Here is a 19,054-nt window from a genome sequence, read left to right as displayed (position 1 = left end):
CTCCTCTTTACTTGTGATTGGAGCTGTGCTCAGCAGGACCCAGATAACTCTGAGAGAGAGAGAGAGAGAGAGAGAGAGAGAGAGAGAGAGAGAGAGAGAGAGAGAGAGAGAGAGAGAGAGAGAGAGAGAGAGAGAGAGATGCTGAACTCCTTGGTGTCTCTAAAATCACAAATTATGTTCCATTTGTGATCAATTCTCTGGCAAGGGAGAGGCAGGCTTCTGGGGCAAATTAAATCATAACCCCAAAGTTTGGGCAAAAGCTGACAAAGGACAGGATAGGTTCCAGGTGGCAATGAACCAAAGACAATTAAATATTAATTTAGGTTCCATCCTAGACGTGGCTCTTTCTGTGCCCAGGAAGGAAGGGTAAGACACTCTGAGTATTCCCCTGGCCACTTTCCTGCTGGCCAGCACTGTCCAGGAATGGCTTGCCCATTGCACATCCTGCGCTGGGTCCTTGCAGGGATCTTCCTCTGTGCACTTTGGGACGTGGGAGCCGGGGACAAGCTGCTGGTGGTGCCACAGGAAGGCAGTCACTGGCTGAGCATGAAGCACGTCATTGAGGTGCTCGGCAAGAGGGGCCACAGTGTAGTGGTTCTGGTTCCCGAAGTTAATATCCTGCTAAAGGAATCACCTCACTACACCTCTAGAGTCTACCCCGTACCCTACGACCAGGAGGAGCTGCATCATCGCTTCCAAGCCTTCAGCAAAACTCAGTTTGCACAGAGGTGGAGGTTTTACTCATACTGGTGGGATTTCAAGACCATAACACCCATCTTGGATCTGTATTTCATTAACTGCCAAACCCTTCTGCGAGATACTGCCACCCTGCAATCGCTCAAGGCAAACAACTTTGATGCTGTGTTCACGGACCCTGCCTTGCCATGTGGTGTTATCCTGGCGGAATACCTGGGTCTGCCTTTAGTCTACATCTTCCGAGGCCTTCCCCTTTCCCCGGAGCACATGCTAAACAAGAGCCCCAGTCCCTCATCCTACGTCCCCAGGAGCTACATGCAGCTGTCGCACCACATGAGCTTGCTGCAGCGACTGGGCAACTTCCTGATCAGTATTCTGGAGCCTCTTTTCTTTAACCTGACTTTTTTGAACTATGATGCCCTGGCAAAGGAGGTCCTGCAGAGGCCCGTGCACCTCTCCACGTTGTACGCCAAGGGTGCCCTCTGGCTGCTGAGATACGACTTCGTGCTGGAGTACCCGCGGCCTCTCATGGCCAACATGGTCTCTTCATTGGGGGCATCAACTGCAAGTACAAGCAGGGGGTTGTCCTGCCTCAGGTGGGTGGTTCCCCCAGCTCAGCAGTATCCACTCCTGGACTCCTCTACACTGGGGCTCTATCTGGTGGTATTCACTGGACAGTGAAATGTCAGGTTTGAACCGGGGCATCTGCACACAAAACCCTGGGAGCCTTCCCTCCTGGTCTTGTTTCTTTCTGGCTTGATCTCAACTGACACTAAGAGGGGCCCAACCACCTCTCTTAGCTCTCACTATACTCATTGGAAACGAAGGGCAGAAAGAAGGGAGTGGTGGATCTATGGCTGCCTCAAAATAGGTGTGCGTAGATCTGAGGGGGTTGAGTAGGGGGTCAGTTGATCTGAGGGGTGGAGTGAGTAGACTGGAGGGAAAGTATCGCTCAGAGTAGAGATGCATTGACCAGAGGGGAGGTGCAGTCCAGATTAGGGGTGTGAAGACCTGAGAGGAGGGTGAGTAGGCATGTATAGACCCGAAGGGAGGAAGGGTTGTAGGGGTGTATAGAACCAAGGATCTATGAGTAAGAGTACATAGACCCGAGGGGAGGTACAGGTCAGAGTAAGGTGCATAGACCTGAGTGGATGATCAGTAGGGCTGCATACTTTCTCAGTAGGGGAGGATCAGCAGGGGTGCAGGTCTTGCTTAGTAGACCCGAGGAAGGTGCAGTTCAAATAGGATTGCATAGACCTGAGGGAGGTTTTAGGTGATGCAGAGGTTCTGGCAGCCCTCAGAATCTCTACTGGATAACCTGGGAACCGTCACAGAATCTTGGAAGGAGCTTTGGCAGCATTTGGTTCTTTGGTTCTTGTTGGGGAGACCTACAGATTTCATCTCCAGAATGCAGAGCTGAGGGCACATTCAGGCAGGGACAGACTCCTGCCTCAGACCTAGAGCTGATTAGTGGCCTCAAAGGAAACCTCTCCATTGTTAGAATCTAGCCATTGGCACAAAATGTGTGTCGATTTGTGACTCTGATCAAGTGTTTTTACATACTGTCTTGACGTGTGTGTGTGTGTGTGTGTGTGTGTGTGTGTGTGTGTGTGTGGTGGGGTGGCCCCCAACTACTTTGCATATCCCTTCCTTTCAGAATTAATGTCATCAGGATGATGCAGGTGTGTATACATGTCTGGCTGTTGTGTTTTCTGGGAGGTGTGTGTGTGTGTGTGTGTGGTGTGTGTGTGTGTGTGGTGTGTGTGTGTGTGGTGTGTGTGTGTGTGGTGTGTGTGTGTGGTGTGTGTGTGTGGTGTGTGTGTGTGTGGTGTGTGTGTGTGTTACCAAAGGAAGTGTTGCTTGTTCACATGGCCTCAAGGCTCATTGAGATTGCAATAACATTTTTTTTGTTTTGTTTTGGAGCCACATATGGTAGTGCTTAGGGATATGGGGGTATGTCTGTGATACTGGGGTTCAAACTGGGGTGATCTCTGTGTTAGGCAAGTAAGTGCCTTGCACCCATCCTGTATATCCAGCCCCTTGCATGCCTTCCACCGAGCATCACTCTTTAATTCTCTCACTTTCTGGCTGTAGCGTTCTCTGGCCATGCATTCACACACCTTTTCCAGATGTGCCATTTGCCAGGGGTTGCCTCCCTCTGTCCTAGTGCTCAGTTATACCTGGCTAAGGCTTGAGTCAAGGTGGTCTGTGTTGCTGTGAGTCACAAACAGCAGAGGAGCCAGGGCCAAACACACTTTAGAAGGTGACACCGGGACTTATCTGGATCCACATCACTCACTTAGAGGCTGTTCTTATTGAAACCTACATAGCTGCTTTGGAAAGAAGAATATCTGAATTCTGTGTGTTTCTGCTTTAATATTTATGCTATTGATAGATTTGGGATTCTTGTATCTTGCTACATCAAGTTCCCTTTTCTTTTTTTATTCTAATATCTTAGATAAAACTTTTATTGTTTTATTTTTATAATTGCTTTATTTAAACATCGTGGTTACAGAAATGTTCATAATTGGTTTTCAGTCATAGAATATACACTATCCTTCACCAATGAGACTTTCCCAACACCAATGTCCCCCTTTTCCCTTCCATTCCACTGTACTCCACATCACTGCCTGTCTCTAGGGCAGATATTTTGCTTCTCTCTCTCTCTCTCTCTCTCTCTCTCTGCTTTCTGACACTGTGGTTTGCACTATTGATAATGAGGTGGTTCCATACATGTCACTTTATCCCTTTTCAGAACCCAGTTCTTGTACAGAGTGATCATTTCCATCTTCATTGTCATTGTCTTTTCTACTCTAACTTCACTCATTAATCTTTGTGGCAAGCTTCCTACCATGAACTGGTCCTCCTGCTCCTCATCTCTATTGTTTCTGGATGTTATTACCATGCTGTCTTTAATTTTTCTTCAATACCACAGGTGAGTGAGATTACTCTATTTCTATCCCTCTCCCTCTGACTCATTTCACTCAGCACAATAATCTCCATGCCCATTCATTTATAAACAAACTTCATGGATTTATTTTTCCTAATGGCTGCATAATATTCCATTGTGTATATGTACCACAGTTTCTTTAGTCATGAATCTGTTGTTGGGCATCTGGGTTGTTTCCTTATTCTGGCCATTATAAATAGCACTGCAATGAATATAGGCATGTAGAGGGCATTTTTGCATTGTGTTTTTGTGTTCTTAGGAGTGTTCTTAGTGTGTTCTTATATCCATAGGAGTGGTATTTATGGATCATATGGCAGCTCAATTTCCAGTTTTTTAAACTTTATTTAAGCACCATAGTTATGAAATTACATTGTTGGGCTTCATTCATACAATTTACACCATCCTTTACCAATATACCCTTCCCATCACCAATTACCAATGTCTCCTGTTTCCCTACCATTCCCCACCCTGGCCTTATTTTTGTTCAGGCAAATTGCTTCTCTCTCTCTCTCTCTCTCTCTCTCTCTCTCTCTCTCTCTCTCTCTCTCTCTCTCTCTCTCTCTCTCTCTCTCTCTCTCTCCCTCTCTCTCTCTCTCCTTCGACACTGTGGTTTGCACTATTGTTAATGGAGGGAGTGCCTTGCCTGTTAGTTTCTCCACTTTCAGCACTGAATTCTGGTCCAGAGCAATAAGTTTCATTATGTTTTTGTGTTCCTGGGGTACTGAGGTATATACCTAGGAGTGGTATTGCTGGGTCATATGGAAGCTCAATGGCCAGTTTTTTTTAAACATGGAACGCTTCACGAATTTGCATGCCATTCTTGCACAGGGGCCATGCTAATCTTCTCTGTATCGTTCCAATTTTAGTATATGTGCTGCCAAAGCGAGCATTCAATGGCTAGTTTTTTAAGGAATATCCATTTTGTTTTCCAAAAAGCCTGGACTAGAAGGCACTCCCACCAGTAATGAATAAGAGTTTCTTTCTCTCCATGTTCATGCCAGCACTGGTTGTTCTTGTCTTTGTGGTGTGTGCCAGCCTTGTGGCATGAGATGACATCTCATCATTGTTTTGATTTGCATCTCTCTGATGATTAGTGATGTGGAGCATTTTTTATGTGCCTTTTGGCCATCTGTATTTCTTCTTTGAGAAAATGTCCATTTCTTTTTCCATTTTTTAAAATATTTTTGGCCACACCCGGTGATACTCAGGGGTTATTCCTGGCTATGCACTCAGAAATTGTTCCTGGGTTGAGGAACCATATAGAATGCAAGGGAATTGAACTTCGGCCCGTCCTGGGTCAGCTGCGTGAAAGGCAAACTCCCTACCACTGCGCCATAACTCCGCCCCCATATATTTTTTGATAAGGTTGATCTTTTTTTCTTATTAAATTCTGTCAGTACCTTGTATATCTTAGATATTAGTTCCTTATCTGAAAGGTGTTGTGCTAATATTCTCTCACATTCTGTGAGTGACCTTTTTACCCTAGTCACTGTTTCCCTCAAATTGCAGAGGCTTCTCAGTTTAATGTAATCCCATTTGTTAATCTCTACTTCCACTTGTTTGGACAGTGGTGTTTCCTCTTTAGTTTCAATGTCATGGAGTGTTTAGCCTATATTTTCTTCTATATATCTTATAGTTTAAGGTATATCAAGGTCTTTAATCCATTTGTATTTGACCTTTGTGTATGATGTTAGAGATCCAATTTGCCTTTTTTGCATGTGGCTGACCAGTTGTCCCAATACCACTTGTTGAAGAGGCTTTTCTTGCTCCATTTTGAGTTTTTTAGCCCCTTTATCAAAGATTAATTAATTGTAAGTCTGAGGATCATTCTCTAAATATTCAAGTCTATTCTATTGGTTTGAGGGTCTGTCTTTATTCCAGTGCCACAGTGTTTTAATGATTATTGCTTTGTAATACAATTTAAAGTTGAGGAAAATGATGCCTCCCATCTTCTTTTTCCTAAGGTTTGCTTTAGCTATTCTTGGCCATTCATTGTTCCAGATAAATTTCAGGAGTGTTTGATTAACTTCATTGAAGAATGGCATGGGTATCCATGAGTGTAGAGCCAGGAGTAACCCTTGAGCGCCACCTGGTGTGACCCAAAAACAAAATAAAATCCAACCAAACAAAAAAAAAAATTACTATTTGGGTACATAGGTACTGACCACTCTTGATTTGAAAGGTCTGCTTCCTTCCCCAATAGTTTCTGCCATTGTTATGATGGTGGGGATATGGGTGGGTTGCACACTTTAGCTGTGGTGCTGGGGACTACAAATAGCAGTGTTGCTGTTATCACGGGTGTATATTGGGCAGTTCCAGAATAAAATTCTTGGTCTTGTGCTTGAATGCACCTTCATTTTCTACCCCGGGCCCTGGTCACTTTTAATGGCTATAGTGACATCCCCTTGCATCTCCATAGTTCTCCTAATTTGTTGTCAGAGAACCTAACTATATTTATACCTCTATGTCCTGTACTTGTGAAACAAGGAATGACTTATATCAAGATGCTTTGGTTAAGTGATCAAAACATTTCAATGATAGAAAATTTTAAAAAAGCACTTTGGGCGATGAAACTTTTTTTTAAAGCCATTTTGTTTATTTATTCTGTGTGTTTGTTTTGGGGCCACATTATGCTAAGCATTGGGGGGGGGCGTTTATTCCTGCCTCTTTAGTCAAGAATTACTGAAATGCTAAATACCACAGAAATACCCACTCTATATTTTTTTGGCTTTTGGGTTATACTTGGTGGCATGTGGGAATGGAGGTTTCACTTTTGGAAGTGTTTGGGAGAAAACTTGTGGTACTGGGAATCGAACTTGGGCCTCTGACATGCACAGTGAGCACGGAGCCCATTATGCTCTCTCTGGACCCTGAATTTCTCTTTTTCTTTCTTTCTTTCTTTCTTTCTTTCTTTCTTTCTTTCTTTCTTTCTTTCTTTCTTTCCTTCTTTCTTTCTTTCTTTCTTTCTTTCTTTCTTTCTTTCTTTCTTTCTTTCTTTCTTTCTTTCTTTCTTTCTTTCTTTCTTTCTTTCTTTCTTTCTTTCTTTCTTTCTTTTCTTTCTTTCTTTCTTTCTTTCTTTCTTTCTTTCTTTCTTTCTTTCTTTCTTTCTTTCTTTCTTTCTTTCTTTCTTTCTTTCTTTCTTTCTTTCTTTCTTTCTTTCTTTCTCTCTTTCTCTCTTTCTTCTTTCTCTCTTTCTCTCTCTCTTTCTTTCTTTCTTTCTTTCTTTCTTTCTTTCTTTCTTTCTTTCTTTCTTTCTTTCTTTCTTTCTTTCTTTCTTTCTTTCTTTCTTTCTTTCTTTCTTTCTTTCTTTCTTCTTTCTTTCTTCTTTCTTTCTTCTTTCTTTCTTTCGTTTTTTTTGGGCCAATACTTGGTGGCGCTCAGGGGTTACTCCTAGGTCTGTGCTCAGAAATTGCTCCTGGCAGGCTTGGGTGATCATATGGGATGCCAGGAATCAAACCCAAGTTTGTTCTGGGTTGGTTGCATGCACGGCAAACACTCTACCACTGTGCTATCTCTCCGGCCCCTGAATTACTCATTTTGTTTGTTTGTTTTTGGACCACATCTGGCATTGCTCAGGGTTTACTCCTGACTCTGCACTCAGAAGTCACTCCTGGTAGGCTCGGGGAACCATACGGGATGCCGGGATTCAAACCAGGGTTCGTCCTGTGTTGGCCGTTTGCAAGGCAAATGCCTTACCACCATGCTATCACTCTGGCCCCTGAATTACTCATTTTTAAATGATTAATTTTATACTATATGACTTCCTCTTCCTGCCTTTTCTCCCTTTTCATTTTTCTTCTTTCTCTTCTTTCTCTTCTTTCTCTTCTTTCTTTCTCTTCTTTCTCTTCTTTCTTTCTTTCTTTCTTTCTTTCTTTCTTTCTTTCTTTCTTTCTTTCTTTCTTTCTTTCTTTCTTTCTTTCTTTCTTTCTTTCTTTCTTTCTTTCTTTCTTTCTTTCTTTCTTTCTTTCTTTCTTTCTTTCTTTCTTTCTTTCTTTCTTTCTTTCTTTCTTTCTTTCTTTCAAAAAGAAGCTATCCCACTGATCAGAAATGTCAAGTCATTCTTAATAGACACTTTTAAAATATAACAGGCCAATGTCTATATTACCTTTCACAGTCCATATCTCTTTCAAAAGTCCCTGTTTATCTTTCCTTTTTCTTGTTTATCTTTATAACTGGTTATTTGGAGATTAGCAGGCACGCAAGATATTTCAACAGCAGAATTTAGTAACCAGTAACTGGAGTGGCTAAACGTTAGACTGAGTTAGGTTTTAAATAAAAAGAAAGACCCAAGGGTTGGGAAATAGTAGTTTGATCCCCTGCACCAGAAGATCCCTTGAGCATTTCCCAGTACAGTCTGGACGCCCCCAATACAACAGGGTACCCCAGGGATCTCTAGCCCTGAGGAGGGCAAAGCAGTACTTCAGCCTTGAATCTTTCTATTGCTGATAACTGGCTGGCCTAAAAATCACTGTCTCTTCTCATCCCAAAGGACTCAATAGCTATATCTGAAAATTTAGAATTTTGGTTGATCAGGAATTGAAATCATTTTAGGAGAATGAGACTGTAGGTTAAAATGAGATTAAATCAACTTGATTGAAATACTTCATGGGCTGCACACTTCATTCATTGCAGATCTCAGAAGGCTCTGCTGCTGTCACCTCAATGTTTGATTAGGTCCCCATAACTTCCCAAAAATCATCCCCAGGCCTGGTGCTGAAATGATAGTGTAGTAAGTCTGGCACTTGGCTTGACCCTCAAATAAAAACCAACACAGAATACCCCATCATGTGGCATGTGGGCGAGGACCCAACTCTTGGTCTCCTGCATGCAAAGTGAGTGCTCCTCTTTCATTGTCATGCACCAATCATAGAGATGAGTTTAAAAGCTCCAATTTTGGTTTGGTGTCATGTTAAATATACTAAACAGAGTAACAACAGCTGAGGACTGAATCACAGTGAGCTAGCAGATGAGATGCATAACAACTCTATACAACAGAAGAGATTGGAAAAGAGTCTTAAAGCAAATTATCAGACAATAGAAATGAATGTGAACAGACAAAAAATGGAAGTCTTCTGTAAACACAATAGAAACAATATAAGAATCACTGGAGTCCTTAGGAAGAAAATCCCCATGAAAAATCAACACTCAAGGACATCATTGCAGAGAAACTCCCGGAGCTAAAGAATGCATGCAACCAAATCCTTCATGCCCAAAGAGTGTCAGCTAATAGAGAATCAAACAAAAGCATCCCATAGATAGGGATAGCATACTAAAAGCAGAAAGATCAAAAAGGGAAATGACATTCAAAGGAGCATCCTTAAGAATTACAGCAGATCTGTCCTAAAAGACCCTCAAGATTTGAAGGCAGTGGTGGGATATAATGACAAAACTCAAAATGTATGCTTTGCCTAGAATACTTCACCCAGTCATACTCATGTTCAGGTTTAAAAGAAGCATACATAACTTCACGGATAAACAACGGCTCAGAAACTTTACAGACTTGAAAGAAAAAATGAAATGTTTACTTTAATACAAGACAGACCAACAGGCACACCCAACTCCTATACAAAGATGATACTAAATCTCATGAAAATGATCTCTCTCAACAACAATGAAATAAATGAACCAGTTAAGAGACACACAGTGGCAAAATGGATCAAAAAGTGAAATCCAGCCTAGTAGCAGGTAGCATTCTCTCTCTCCCTCTCTCTCTCCCTCTCCCTTTACTTCTTCTCCCTCTCTCCCTCCCTCCCTCCCTCCTTCCCTCTGACTCCCTCTTTCTCTCTCCCTTCCTCTCTCCCTCAATCTCCCACTGCCTCTTTTCCTATTTTCTCTTTCTTTTCTCTCCTCTCTCTCTCAAAAAAAAGAAAGAAAAAAAAAGTGTAATCCAACATTTTGCTGCCTACAAGAAACACATCTGAATAGTCAGATCAAACATACACTCAAAATCAAAGGTTGTAGGACAAGCATCTAAAACAACTCCCTTAAAATAGCTGGAATGACCATATTTATATCAGATGACACAAACTTTAGGCTTAAAAAAGTTATAGGGACAAAGATGGACATTTTGTAAGAATCAGGTCTAGGTACAACACGAAGAGGTCACACTCCCAAACATATACACACCCAAGGAGGAGCTGGCAAAATATTTAAAACAACTGTTGTCAAATCTGAAAGAAGACATCAATAGCAATACAATAACAGTGGAAGACCTCAGCACTGCTCTGTCACCCCTTGATAGGTTAACCAGGATGAAAACTAACAAGAATATGCTAGCTTTGAAAGGCAAAATGAAAGAAAGTGACCTAGCATATATATATATATATATATATATGGCTTTCCACCCCGGAAAAATGGATATACACTCTTCTCCAGGATAGATCACAAGCTGCCCATAAAACATACCTCCACAAAATCAAGAGGATAAGAGAATAGAAATTGTATAAACTACTTTATCAGATCATGATGCACTGAAATTAGAACTATATTTCAAATAGACACAGAGGAAAAACTTTAATTCCTGGAAATTGAACAACTCACTACTGAACAATCTCTGACTACTGCTTAGAAATAAAATCAAAGAGGAAATCATAAGATTTCTGGAAGTAAATGAGAACGAAGACACAAATCATCAAATTTGTGGGACACAGCAAAAGCGGTACTTAGGAAAATTTATAGCTTTACGAGCACACATCAGGAAGGAAGAAGGGGCTACATAAATAAATTGATGACAAAACTTATAAAATTAGAAAATAATCAACAACATTAATCAAAAAAAGGTTGGAAGAAGGAAATAACAAAGCTTAGAGCAGAAATTAATGAAGTGGAAAACCAAGTAACAATTCAAAAGATCAAAGAAAGCAAAAGTTGGTTTTTAAAAAATTAACCAAGATTGATAAACCCACTAGCAAACTCACACACAAAAAAAAAAGAAAAAAGAAAAAGAGAAACTTAATAAACTAAATTTGAAATGAAAAAGGAAGAGATCAGGGGCTGGAGCGGTACTGCAAGCGGTAAGGTGTCTGCCTTGCCCATGCTAGCTTAGGACAGACCGCGGTTCGATCCCCCAGCATCCCATATGGTCACTCAAGCCAGGAGTGATTTCTGAGCATATAGCCAGGAAATGGAGACACATATCCTGATCATGGATTGGGAGGATTAACATTATTAAAATGGCAATACTTCCCAAAGTATTGTACAGATTTAATGAAATCCCTCTAAGGATACCCATGACATTCTTCAAAGAAGTAGATCAATCACTCCTAAAATTTATTTGAAACAATAAATGCCCACGAATTGCTAAAACAATCTTTAGGAAAAAGGAGGGGGCAGGTATCACTTTCCCCATCTTTAAATTGTACTACAGAGCAACAGTCATTAAAACAGCATGGTACTGGAATAAAGACAGACTGTTATTGGAATAACAGACAGTTCAATGGAATATGAGTATTCAGAGACTGTTCCCCAGACATAAAATCAAGTAGTCTTTGATAATGGGGCAAGGAACACAAAATGGAGCAAGTAAAGCCTCTTCAACAAGTGGTGTTAGGACAACTGGTTAGCCATATGCAAAAAGTGTACTCGGACCTCCATCTAACACCATGCACAAAGGTCAAATCCAAATGGATTAAAAGCCTTGATATCAAACCAGAATCATGAAATATATAGAGGAACACAGGTAAAAAAAAACTCCATGACATTGAGATTAAAGGCATCTTCAAGGAGGAAACACCACTTTCCAAACAAGTGAAAGCAGAGATAAATAAATGGGACTCTACTAAATTGAGACACTTCTGAACCTCAATGAAAATAGAGACTAAGTACATAATGACCACCTACAAAATGGGAGAAACTACCCAATACCAATTAGCTAAGGGGCTAATATCTAAAATATACAAGATACAGACAGAACTTAAAAAAAAAGCTAACTCCATCAAAAATGGGGAGAAAAATGAACAAAAATTTCCTCAAAGAAGAAATAGATATGGCCAAAATACACATGATAAAATGCTCCACATTATTAATCATCAGGGAGATGCAAATCAAAACAATAATGGGATACCATCTCACGCCACAGAGACCTGCACACATCACTAAAAATATAAACAATCAATGCTGGCAGGGATGTGGGAACTCTCATTCACTGCTGGTGGGAATGCCTTCTAGTCCAGCCTTTACATAAAACAATATGGAGATTTCTCAAAAAACTGGAAGTTGAGCTTCCATATGACCCAACTATACTACTCCTAGGGATATACCCTAAGACCACAAAAACACAATACAAAAATGCTTTTTACATGCCTATATTTATTTCAGTGATATTAACAATAGCCAGAACCTGAAAATAACCCAGATGCCCAACAACAGATGAGTGGCTAAAGAAACTGTACATATATACAATGGAATACTGTGCAGTTGTCAGGAAAAATAAAGTCATGAAATTCTCCTATACATGGATGGACATGGAAACTATTATGCTGAGTGAAATAAGTCAGAAGGAGAGATTGACACAGAATAGTCTAACTCATCTGTGGGATTTAATACAAATAAAAGACATTATTGTAATAATACCCAGAGATTAATAGAGATGAGGACTGGAAGGATTCTGGCCCATGGTAGTTTGCACGCTTCACATAAAGAGTGGTGAGTGGCAGTTAGACCAGAAATAACCTATACTAACTAACTAACTAACTAACTAACTCTTCTCTCTCTCTATATTTATCTATAACTATATATAATAACTATCATGCAATGGTAGTGAGTGAGAGAAATAGAATGCTTGTCTCGACATACAGACAGGGGGGGTGGAGAGGGAGGAAAAAATGGGGGGCATTGGTGGTGGTGGGAAGGTTGCACTGGCGAAGGGGGGTGTTCTTTTTATGAATGAACCCAACTACAAACATGTTTGTAATCATGGTGCTTTAAATAAAAATAGTATTCAAAAAACAAAACAAAAAAACACCACAGAAAGTGGGCTGTTTGAAAGGCCAGTTGCCCTATTAGCACCCCCTCAGACCCTGCTATGAGGCCTGGGTTCCATTCCTAAGTGAGAGACAACATTCATCCTATCCACACTGACCTCTTCTTGGGTCTCAGGCTCCAAGGCTGTACCCTGCTTTAGTGTGGATTGGGTGACCATCTGGGACATACTAACTCCTCCCTTACACCCCTTCCACCTCTCCTGGGAGGCAGGGAGGATCCTGTCACCTGGAGAGAGGATGCTGTCGTATACTGGTCTGTGATGCCTATCAAGGAGACACAGGTAAACCCTGCAGCAGAGTGGGCATGGTCCTACAATTTTCTTTGTTCGTGGATGCACCCCATCCAGTGCTGAACCATATATGAATTCTGTTCCTCATGGCAGGTGCAATGAAACTATTTGTTCACTCCTGTGGGGTTGGCGGTCTCATTCTCCCAGACTTGGAAACTGGGGTGCTCCAATAGTTTTAATTCAGCCAATGGTAAAGAAGATACTCTGGGGTGAGAAAGAGACATGAAGGCATTACTTCCTTGTCTCTGGAGGACAGGCTGCTATCTCAGTCCCATACCTCTCCTTATTATCAGGGACCAGCGGAGTCATGGAGAGGGCAGAAGTGAGGCCCAGGAAGTTGGAACCTCCCCCTTATTATCTACTCCTCTGGTATTCTGTACTTGCACCTGCTTTTGTTGATTTTCCAGTCTTGTGGCAGCTTGATAAGAAAAAAACATACCACAGAAACTCCAGGAATAAGTGCAAGTCTGTGTTGTCATTATATGCTGGAGTGATGTGATAAGATGCTAGGTGGTACAAAAATTTAGTAGCTCTTTTGTTTGTTTATTTATCTGGTTTTGTGACCAAAGATGGTGGTGCTCAGGGCTTACTTCTGGCTCCATACTCAGCAATCACTCATAGAGCTTTCAATAGACTGTATGTGGTGCCAAGGTTTGAATCTCTTAGTTGGGTACAAGGCAAACACTTTACCCACTGTTTATCTTTTCAGATGTTAGATATTTTTTAATGTTAAAATTCCAGGAAGGGATGAAGGCACAGCTCACAGAGATGGAGCATATGCCCAAGCACAGCACATGGCCCCCCGCACCACTTGGTGGGGCCAGAGTATATAGATATATATAGAATCTCAGTAAAGTTTTGCCCTGATCACATCTGCAGCTTCATCCGGGACAAAATGAGAAGCATGAGGCCCATCCAGCTTCCCAGACAAGACATATGTCTTTAGTCTTTGCCACTTTCACCTTCTGTGTCTCCTTTGGGCTCTCACCTCTGTTGCTATGGGTGGGAAGCACAGATTGCCTGGAGCAAGCTAGAGTGACATGCTGGGTACTCTGTGGCAGGTGGACAGCCCAGGAACAGCTTTGCCATGGAAAGGAAAGACCTATTTATCCACAGAACTAAGAAAGACTGCATTGGTCACTGTTATAAAAATTTTTTGAGAGCTTGAGAGCCAATGCAAAATCAAACATGCCTTAATGAATATTGAGAGGACTAATGCTCATTATACCACCAGCAGACCAGGATGAGTTTGCATTCTAAAGGTTAGGCCCCAAGAAAGATGAGAAGCTCCTTTCTATATAATAACTAGTGGGAGAAAATGAACATTTGCAGGTAGCTGCAGCAAACACAGAAGCATAAATCCTCAGCACATCAATCCAAGAACAAGAGCAAGACCACTCAAGGTCCAGAAGCACATCTGGAGCAGTTTACCATGGTTATAATGCGGGACTAAGTAGGCCATTTCAGAACTTCCAAGCCCCTCATTGGTCCATCATGGAGCCCAGAGTGAGCTGTACCTAGGCAGCCTCTATTTCCTTTCCACGAGGATCCAATGAAACAAGAAACTAAAATGGTGTCTGCTCTTAGCAAATGACATTAGCACCTTGAAACTTTGAAGATTCACCTCCCCAAGTCATTCGCTTCCTTCTCTCTCCAATGTATTAGATATGCTGCAAGGACATGGTGGCCCTGTTGCACCCAAGTTTGTTGCAACCCATGAAGCCATCAAAACCCCAATAGCAGGGATGGACGAGACACTTTAGTTTATCCTAACTATACAGTGTGTTGGGAATTGAAAACCTTCACCAGGAACTCAAAGTTGTGATCTCATTTATGCTCTAAAATTCATTGTATAGTGTTGTATAGTAAAACAAAGCAATGATGAAAATATATTAGATTCATTGCAATCTGTAGTTATGCAAAGCATTGCTCATATTCTGTGGGAACAAGATATGGTGACAGCCATAGGATCGCAAAGGAAGAAATGATTACTTTTACTCTGCACATGGCAAACTTATTTTAGTTGCTTGTTTTGTTTGAGGGTATGCCCAGAAATGCTCAGGGATTACCTAACTTTGCACTCAGGAATCTCTCCTGGTGGTGCTCAGGGGACCATATTGGGGGGTATTTCAGGGATTGAAGCCAGGTTGACCCCATGCGAGATAAAAACTCCAACCTGCTGTGCTATTGCTCTGACCTCTGAGTAAAGATTTGATCAGGGAAATAGTCTAAGTGGTTGCTAACAAAGTCCAGGCAAAGAGATGTATGCTTCAACTGTATGCTTCAACTGGACACAGATGGGCATCAGCCAAATTGCAAGGACAAACTTTTAACCCTTATTTGGCCCAACAGTATACAGTATATGACTGAAGTTTTCTTTACCAATTCAGTATTATTACAGTCTCCACAAAGTGGGCTATAGTAGTATCATGGCATGGCTGAAGTGACAGTTCAATAGATAGGGTAGTTGCGTTGCATGTGGCCAACCTAGACTCAATTCCTTGGTACCCCATATAGACTCTTGAGAGCTCCACCAAGAGTGAACCCTGAGAGCAGAGTAATCCCTGAGCACCACCAAGTGTGGTCCCCGAATAAACAAACAAACAAACAAAAAAAAACCCAGTCCCATGGCAGGATTCTGTGTGGCTGATTGTGGGGTCAGAGAGCAGAGGTTTTAACCAGTGAGTAAAATATTCAAGAATGAACTCCAGGGATGAAACATGGTCACCAGGAAAAGAGAAATCCAAAGGGTAGGACTCCAGCTCTGGTGCAAGAAAAAGGATTTTGCTACACTCCTGGGCTGTGCCAATGGGTGTCATGTGTCTCTACCCTGGGGAGGAGTTCATATTTCCTGTGGGTCTCAGGAGCTGGGAGAATCAGGGCCTCAATGTTCACCCTGCCATGGGACAGGATATTACTGGCACATTAAGAGAGCATGTTGTCTCTCAGCAACCCTCTCATAGTCTCCCAATGGCCACCATGAGAAGAGGTGACCTCATGTTTACTTCATTGAGTTTTGCACTATAGGTCCTTCCAAAGAATTAGTTGGCCAATTTGCTCAGGTCTTTGGATTGGGGTCTGGACAGTACAAAGAAAATATGAGTATAGATATTCACATGTACTAAGTCCTGACTTTGTTCTTAGAAGTGATTTTTAGAGGTGCTCAGTAGCATCGTGAATTGAATCAGTGGTAGCTATGCGCAAGGCAAGTACCTAAACCCATGTGTTGTGTATGTAAATATTTTGGGGGATTACTATGTTACTCACCCTAAACTGATTGGTGATTGTGTCCTACCCTAGGGTGTGACCTGGCATTCTGCCCCCACCCTAGGGTAGGACCTGATTCTGCTTTCACCATTGGTTGGTATCTGATCCCACCATTGGGTGGTACCTGACTCTGGAGTATAAAAACAGAGGTCTGTGGAAGGCCAGGGATTTTGGCTGGCTGGAACTGAATCTGAGTCTTTGGACTTCTGTTTTGTCCATCCGAATAAAGCAAATATTTCCACGAGCCTGACTGTCTGCGAGCTGTTTACCCGCCGTTTCACCTCAGAACCGCCGTTTCACCTCAGAACCGTGGGCTAGACAGGGTGGCAGACGCGTGCTCCGAGCTGGAAGAAAAAGGCCTCATTCTCCATCCCACCATCAGTCAACCTCTTCAGGGGCTGACTAGCTACACTCATGTATCATCTCTCTAACCTTCCTGCCACACACAATGGGCTTAATAGAGAACTAGAGTCTCATAAGACACCTCCCCCCAGCAGCCAGACTTTGGGAATTGAATAAAAGACATGAGAATAATCTAAGATGCTCCTGAAAAACATTGTAGTGAGGGGTGATTCTTCCCATCTACATATGGATGGGGTTACTCAGAATGGGAGTGAAGAGGGAGGTGCTAACTAATCTTGTAATGATTAATAGAGGAGGTCCTTCTGCTTTCCAATGACAGCTTTCCAATGACAGATGTTATGTTCAAGGCGACCTTTACAGAAGCCTCTGCTCATTGAACAGCTACAGGTTAGGTCCTCACCGAGATGCCTGAAAGATTCCGGGGATTCCTGATGTGGCTCTGGGGACTCATGGCCCTCCTGAGCATTGGGCTGTTGGTGGAGGGTGGGAAGGTGCTGGTGATCCCCATGGAAGGCAGTCCCTGGATCGGTATGCGTAAGACGGTCCAAGAGCTCCACAACAGAGGCCATGAAATAGTAGTTCTGGTTCCGGAGGCAAACTTGTTCTTCAAGACTGAAGATTTTTTCACCCTGAAATCCTATGCTGTTCCCTTTACTCGGGAAGAATTAAAGCACTACCTCGTAGATCAAAGACACACTTTTATTGAAGAAAAATCTTTTTTAGTGGTATCTTGGAAACTTCTAGAGCTTTCAAAAAAAGTATGTCAGATGTTTGTGAGCTCTTGCAAGGAGCTACTGAATAAAAAGGACTTGCTGGCATCCCTGAAGACCAGTTCCTTTGATGTGATCTTGGCAGATCCTATTTATCCATGTAGTGCCATTGTGGCTAAGTACCTTTCTATTCCTACTGTATTTTTCATGCGGGACTTCGCTTGTGACTTATCTTTCAAGGGGACCCAGTGCCCAAACACTTTATCCTACATTCCGAAGATACTCTCAGAGAGTTCAGACCATATGACATTCCTGCAGAGAGTCCAGAACATTTTCTACTCATGGACCTTTAGTTTCTACTGCAGCATGTGCTATCAGCCTTATGCAACCATGGCCTCTGAACTTCTGCAAAAGGAGATGTCGCTGGAGGAAATTCTTAGTGGGGGATCTGTGTGGCTGTTGAAAGAAGATTTTGTGGTAGACTATCCCAGGCCCATCATGCCCAACATGTTCTTCATTGGGGGTATCAACTGTGCTGATCAGAAGCCCTTATCTCAGGTCTGTATTGGCGCCTCAATCCAATAAATGTCATCTTTTTAAATGTTTATTCACTTTTGAGGCCAGAGACATAGCACAGCAGTAGGGCTTTTGACTTGTAAGTCATCTACCTAGGACTGACGGAGGTTCAAATCCTGGCATCCCATATGGTTAGCTGTGAATATCATGAGTGATTTCTAAGTAGAGAGCCACCGGGTGTGCACCCCCCCAAAAAAAAAACAACTTGGTTCACTTCTAAGTTATTGCTGAGCTATCAAACTCCCTAAACATTACTATCTTCCATTCTCCCTCTCATAGTCTCTATTGAGAGCTGTAGTTCATGAGTTTCTAGTGACATGGTTTGATACTAGTCATGGAGAGGAGTTCCGGCCAAGTGTGGAGTAAGACAGCCAAATGAAGATGTCACGTACTTTTCATGGTGATGCACTTTTCTTCCCCGTGAAGAGCACAGAAATGGACCTGTGAGCTGATCCTGATTGTCAGCAGGGTGTTTGCTTGTGTGGTGCCATAAATGGAAGGGAGCTAGCAAATAGCCTCAGACCTGCTAAATTTCTCATGTTAAGGAATTTTGGTCTTGGGTCTAACAACTTAAAGGAAATTTATTGGTGGTGGTGGTGGTAGTGGGGAGTGGTATGGAGGGAGAATCTAGTTATTTATGAGAAGGTAGAGAAGACAAGGGTGAAGAAAATCTTGTCTCCCATTAATCAAAGGGAGGGAGAGACTCTTCAGAGACTCAGTCTTCTCCCAGTTTTCTTTTTCCTTTAAAAAAACATTTTCTCTTTTAATTTGTATAGCATTTGTATTCTATGATGGTTCTGCTCCACTGTTGTTGTGTATGTAAATATTTTAGGGGATTGTTATGTTACTGACCCTACCCTGATCGGTGATTGTGCCCTACCCTAGGGTGTGACCTGGCATTCTGCCCCCACCCTAGGCTGGTACCTGATTCTGCTTCCACCATTGGGTGGTACCTGATTCTGGGGGATAAAAACAAGGGTCTGTGGAAGGCGAGAAGCTTTTGGCTGGAACTTATGCTGAGTCTTTGGACTTCAGTCTTGTCCACCGAATAAAGCTAATATTTCCACAAGCCTAACTGTTTGCGAGCTGTTTACCTGCCGTTTCACCTCAGAACTGTCGGCTAGACAGGGTGGCAGACACGTGCTTCAAGCTAAAGGGGAAAGACCTCATTTTCAATCTCTCCATTAGTCAACCTCTTCAGGGGCTGACTTGCAACACACT

At 42.2% G+C, this 19,054-nt stretch overlaps 1 protein-coding gene and 1 non-coding gene across 4 annotated transcripts in view; one reads left to right on the top strand and one right to left on the bottom strand.

The window, feature by feature from the left end:
- LOC126002074 (UDP-glucuronosyltransferase 1A1-like) overlaps positions 1-19,054 on the top strand; it is an 84,421-nt gene that overhangs the window by 40,572 nt on the left and 24,795 nt on the right. Inside the window, exon 1 of one of the 3 annotated variants that reach the window (XM_049769314.1) lies at positions 424-1,217. The exons of the other annotated variants lie outside the window; for them this stretch is intronic. Within the exon in view, the coding sequence (XP_049625271.1) occupies positions 424-1,217 (794 nt within the window). Of the gene's footprint in view, positions 1-423; positions 1,218-19,054 lie in introns of those variants that run through there. 3 annotated transcript variants of the gene reach the window in all.
- Positions 4,430-4,536, bottom strand: LOC126002143 (U6 spliceosomal RNA). Its single transcript, XR_007492918.1, has one exon. It is a non-coding gene; the product is annotated as a U6 spliceosomal RNA (small nuclear RNA).

The sequence above is a fragment of the Suncus etruscus genome, chromosome 2 (assembly GCF_024139225.1).
Source record: "Suncus etruscus isolate mSunEtr1 chromosome 2, mSunEtr1.pri.cur, whole genome shotgun sequence".
Taxonomy (NCBI): domain Eukaryota; kingdom Metazoa; phylum Chordata; class Mammalia; order Eulipotyphla; family Soricidae; genus Suncus; species Suncus etruscus.
This window is presented reverse-complemented; position numbering and strand designations above follow the sequence as displayed.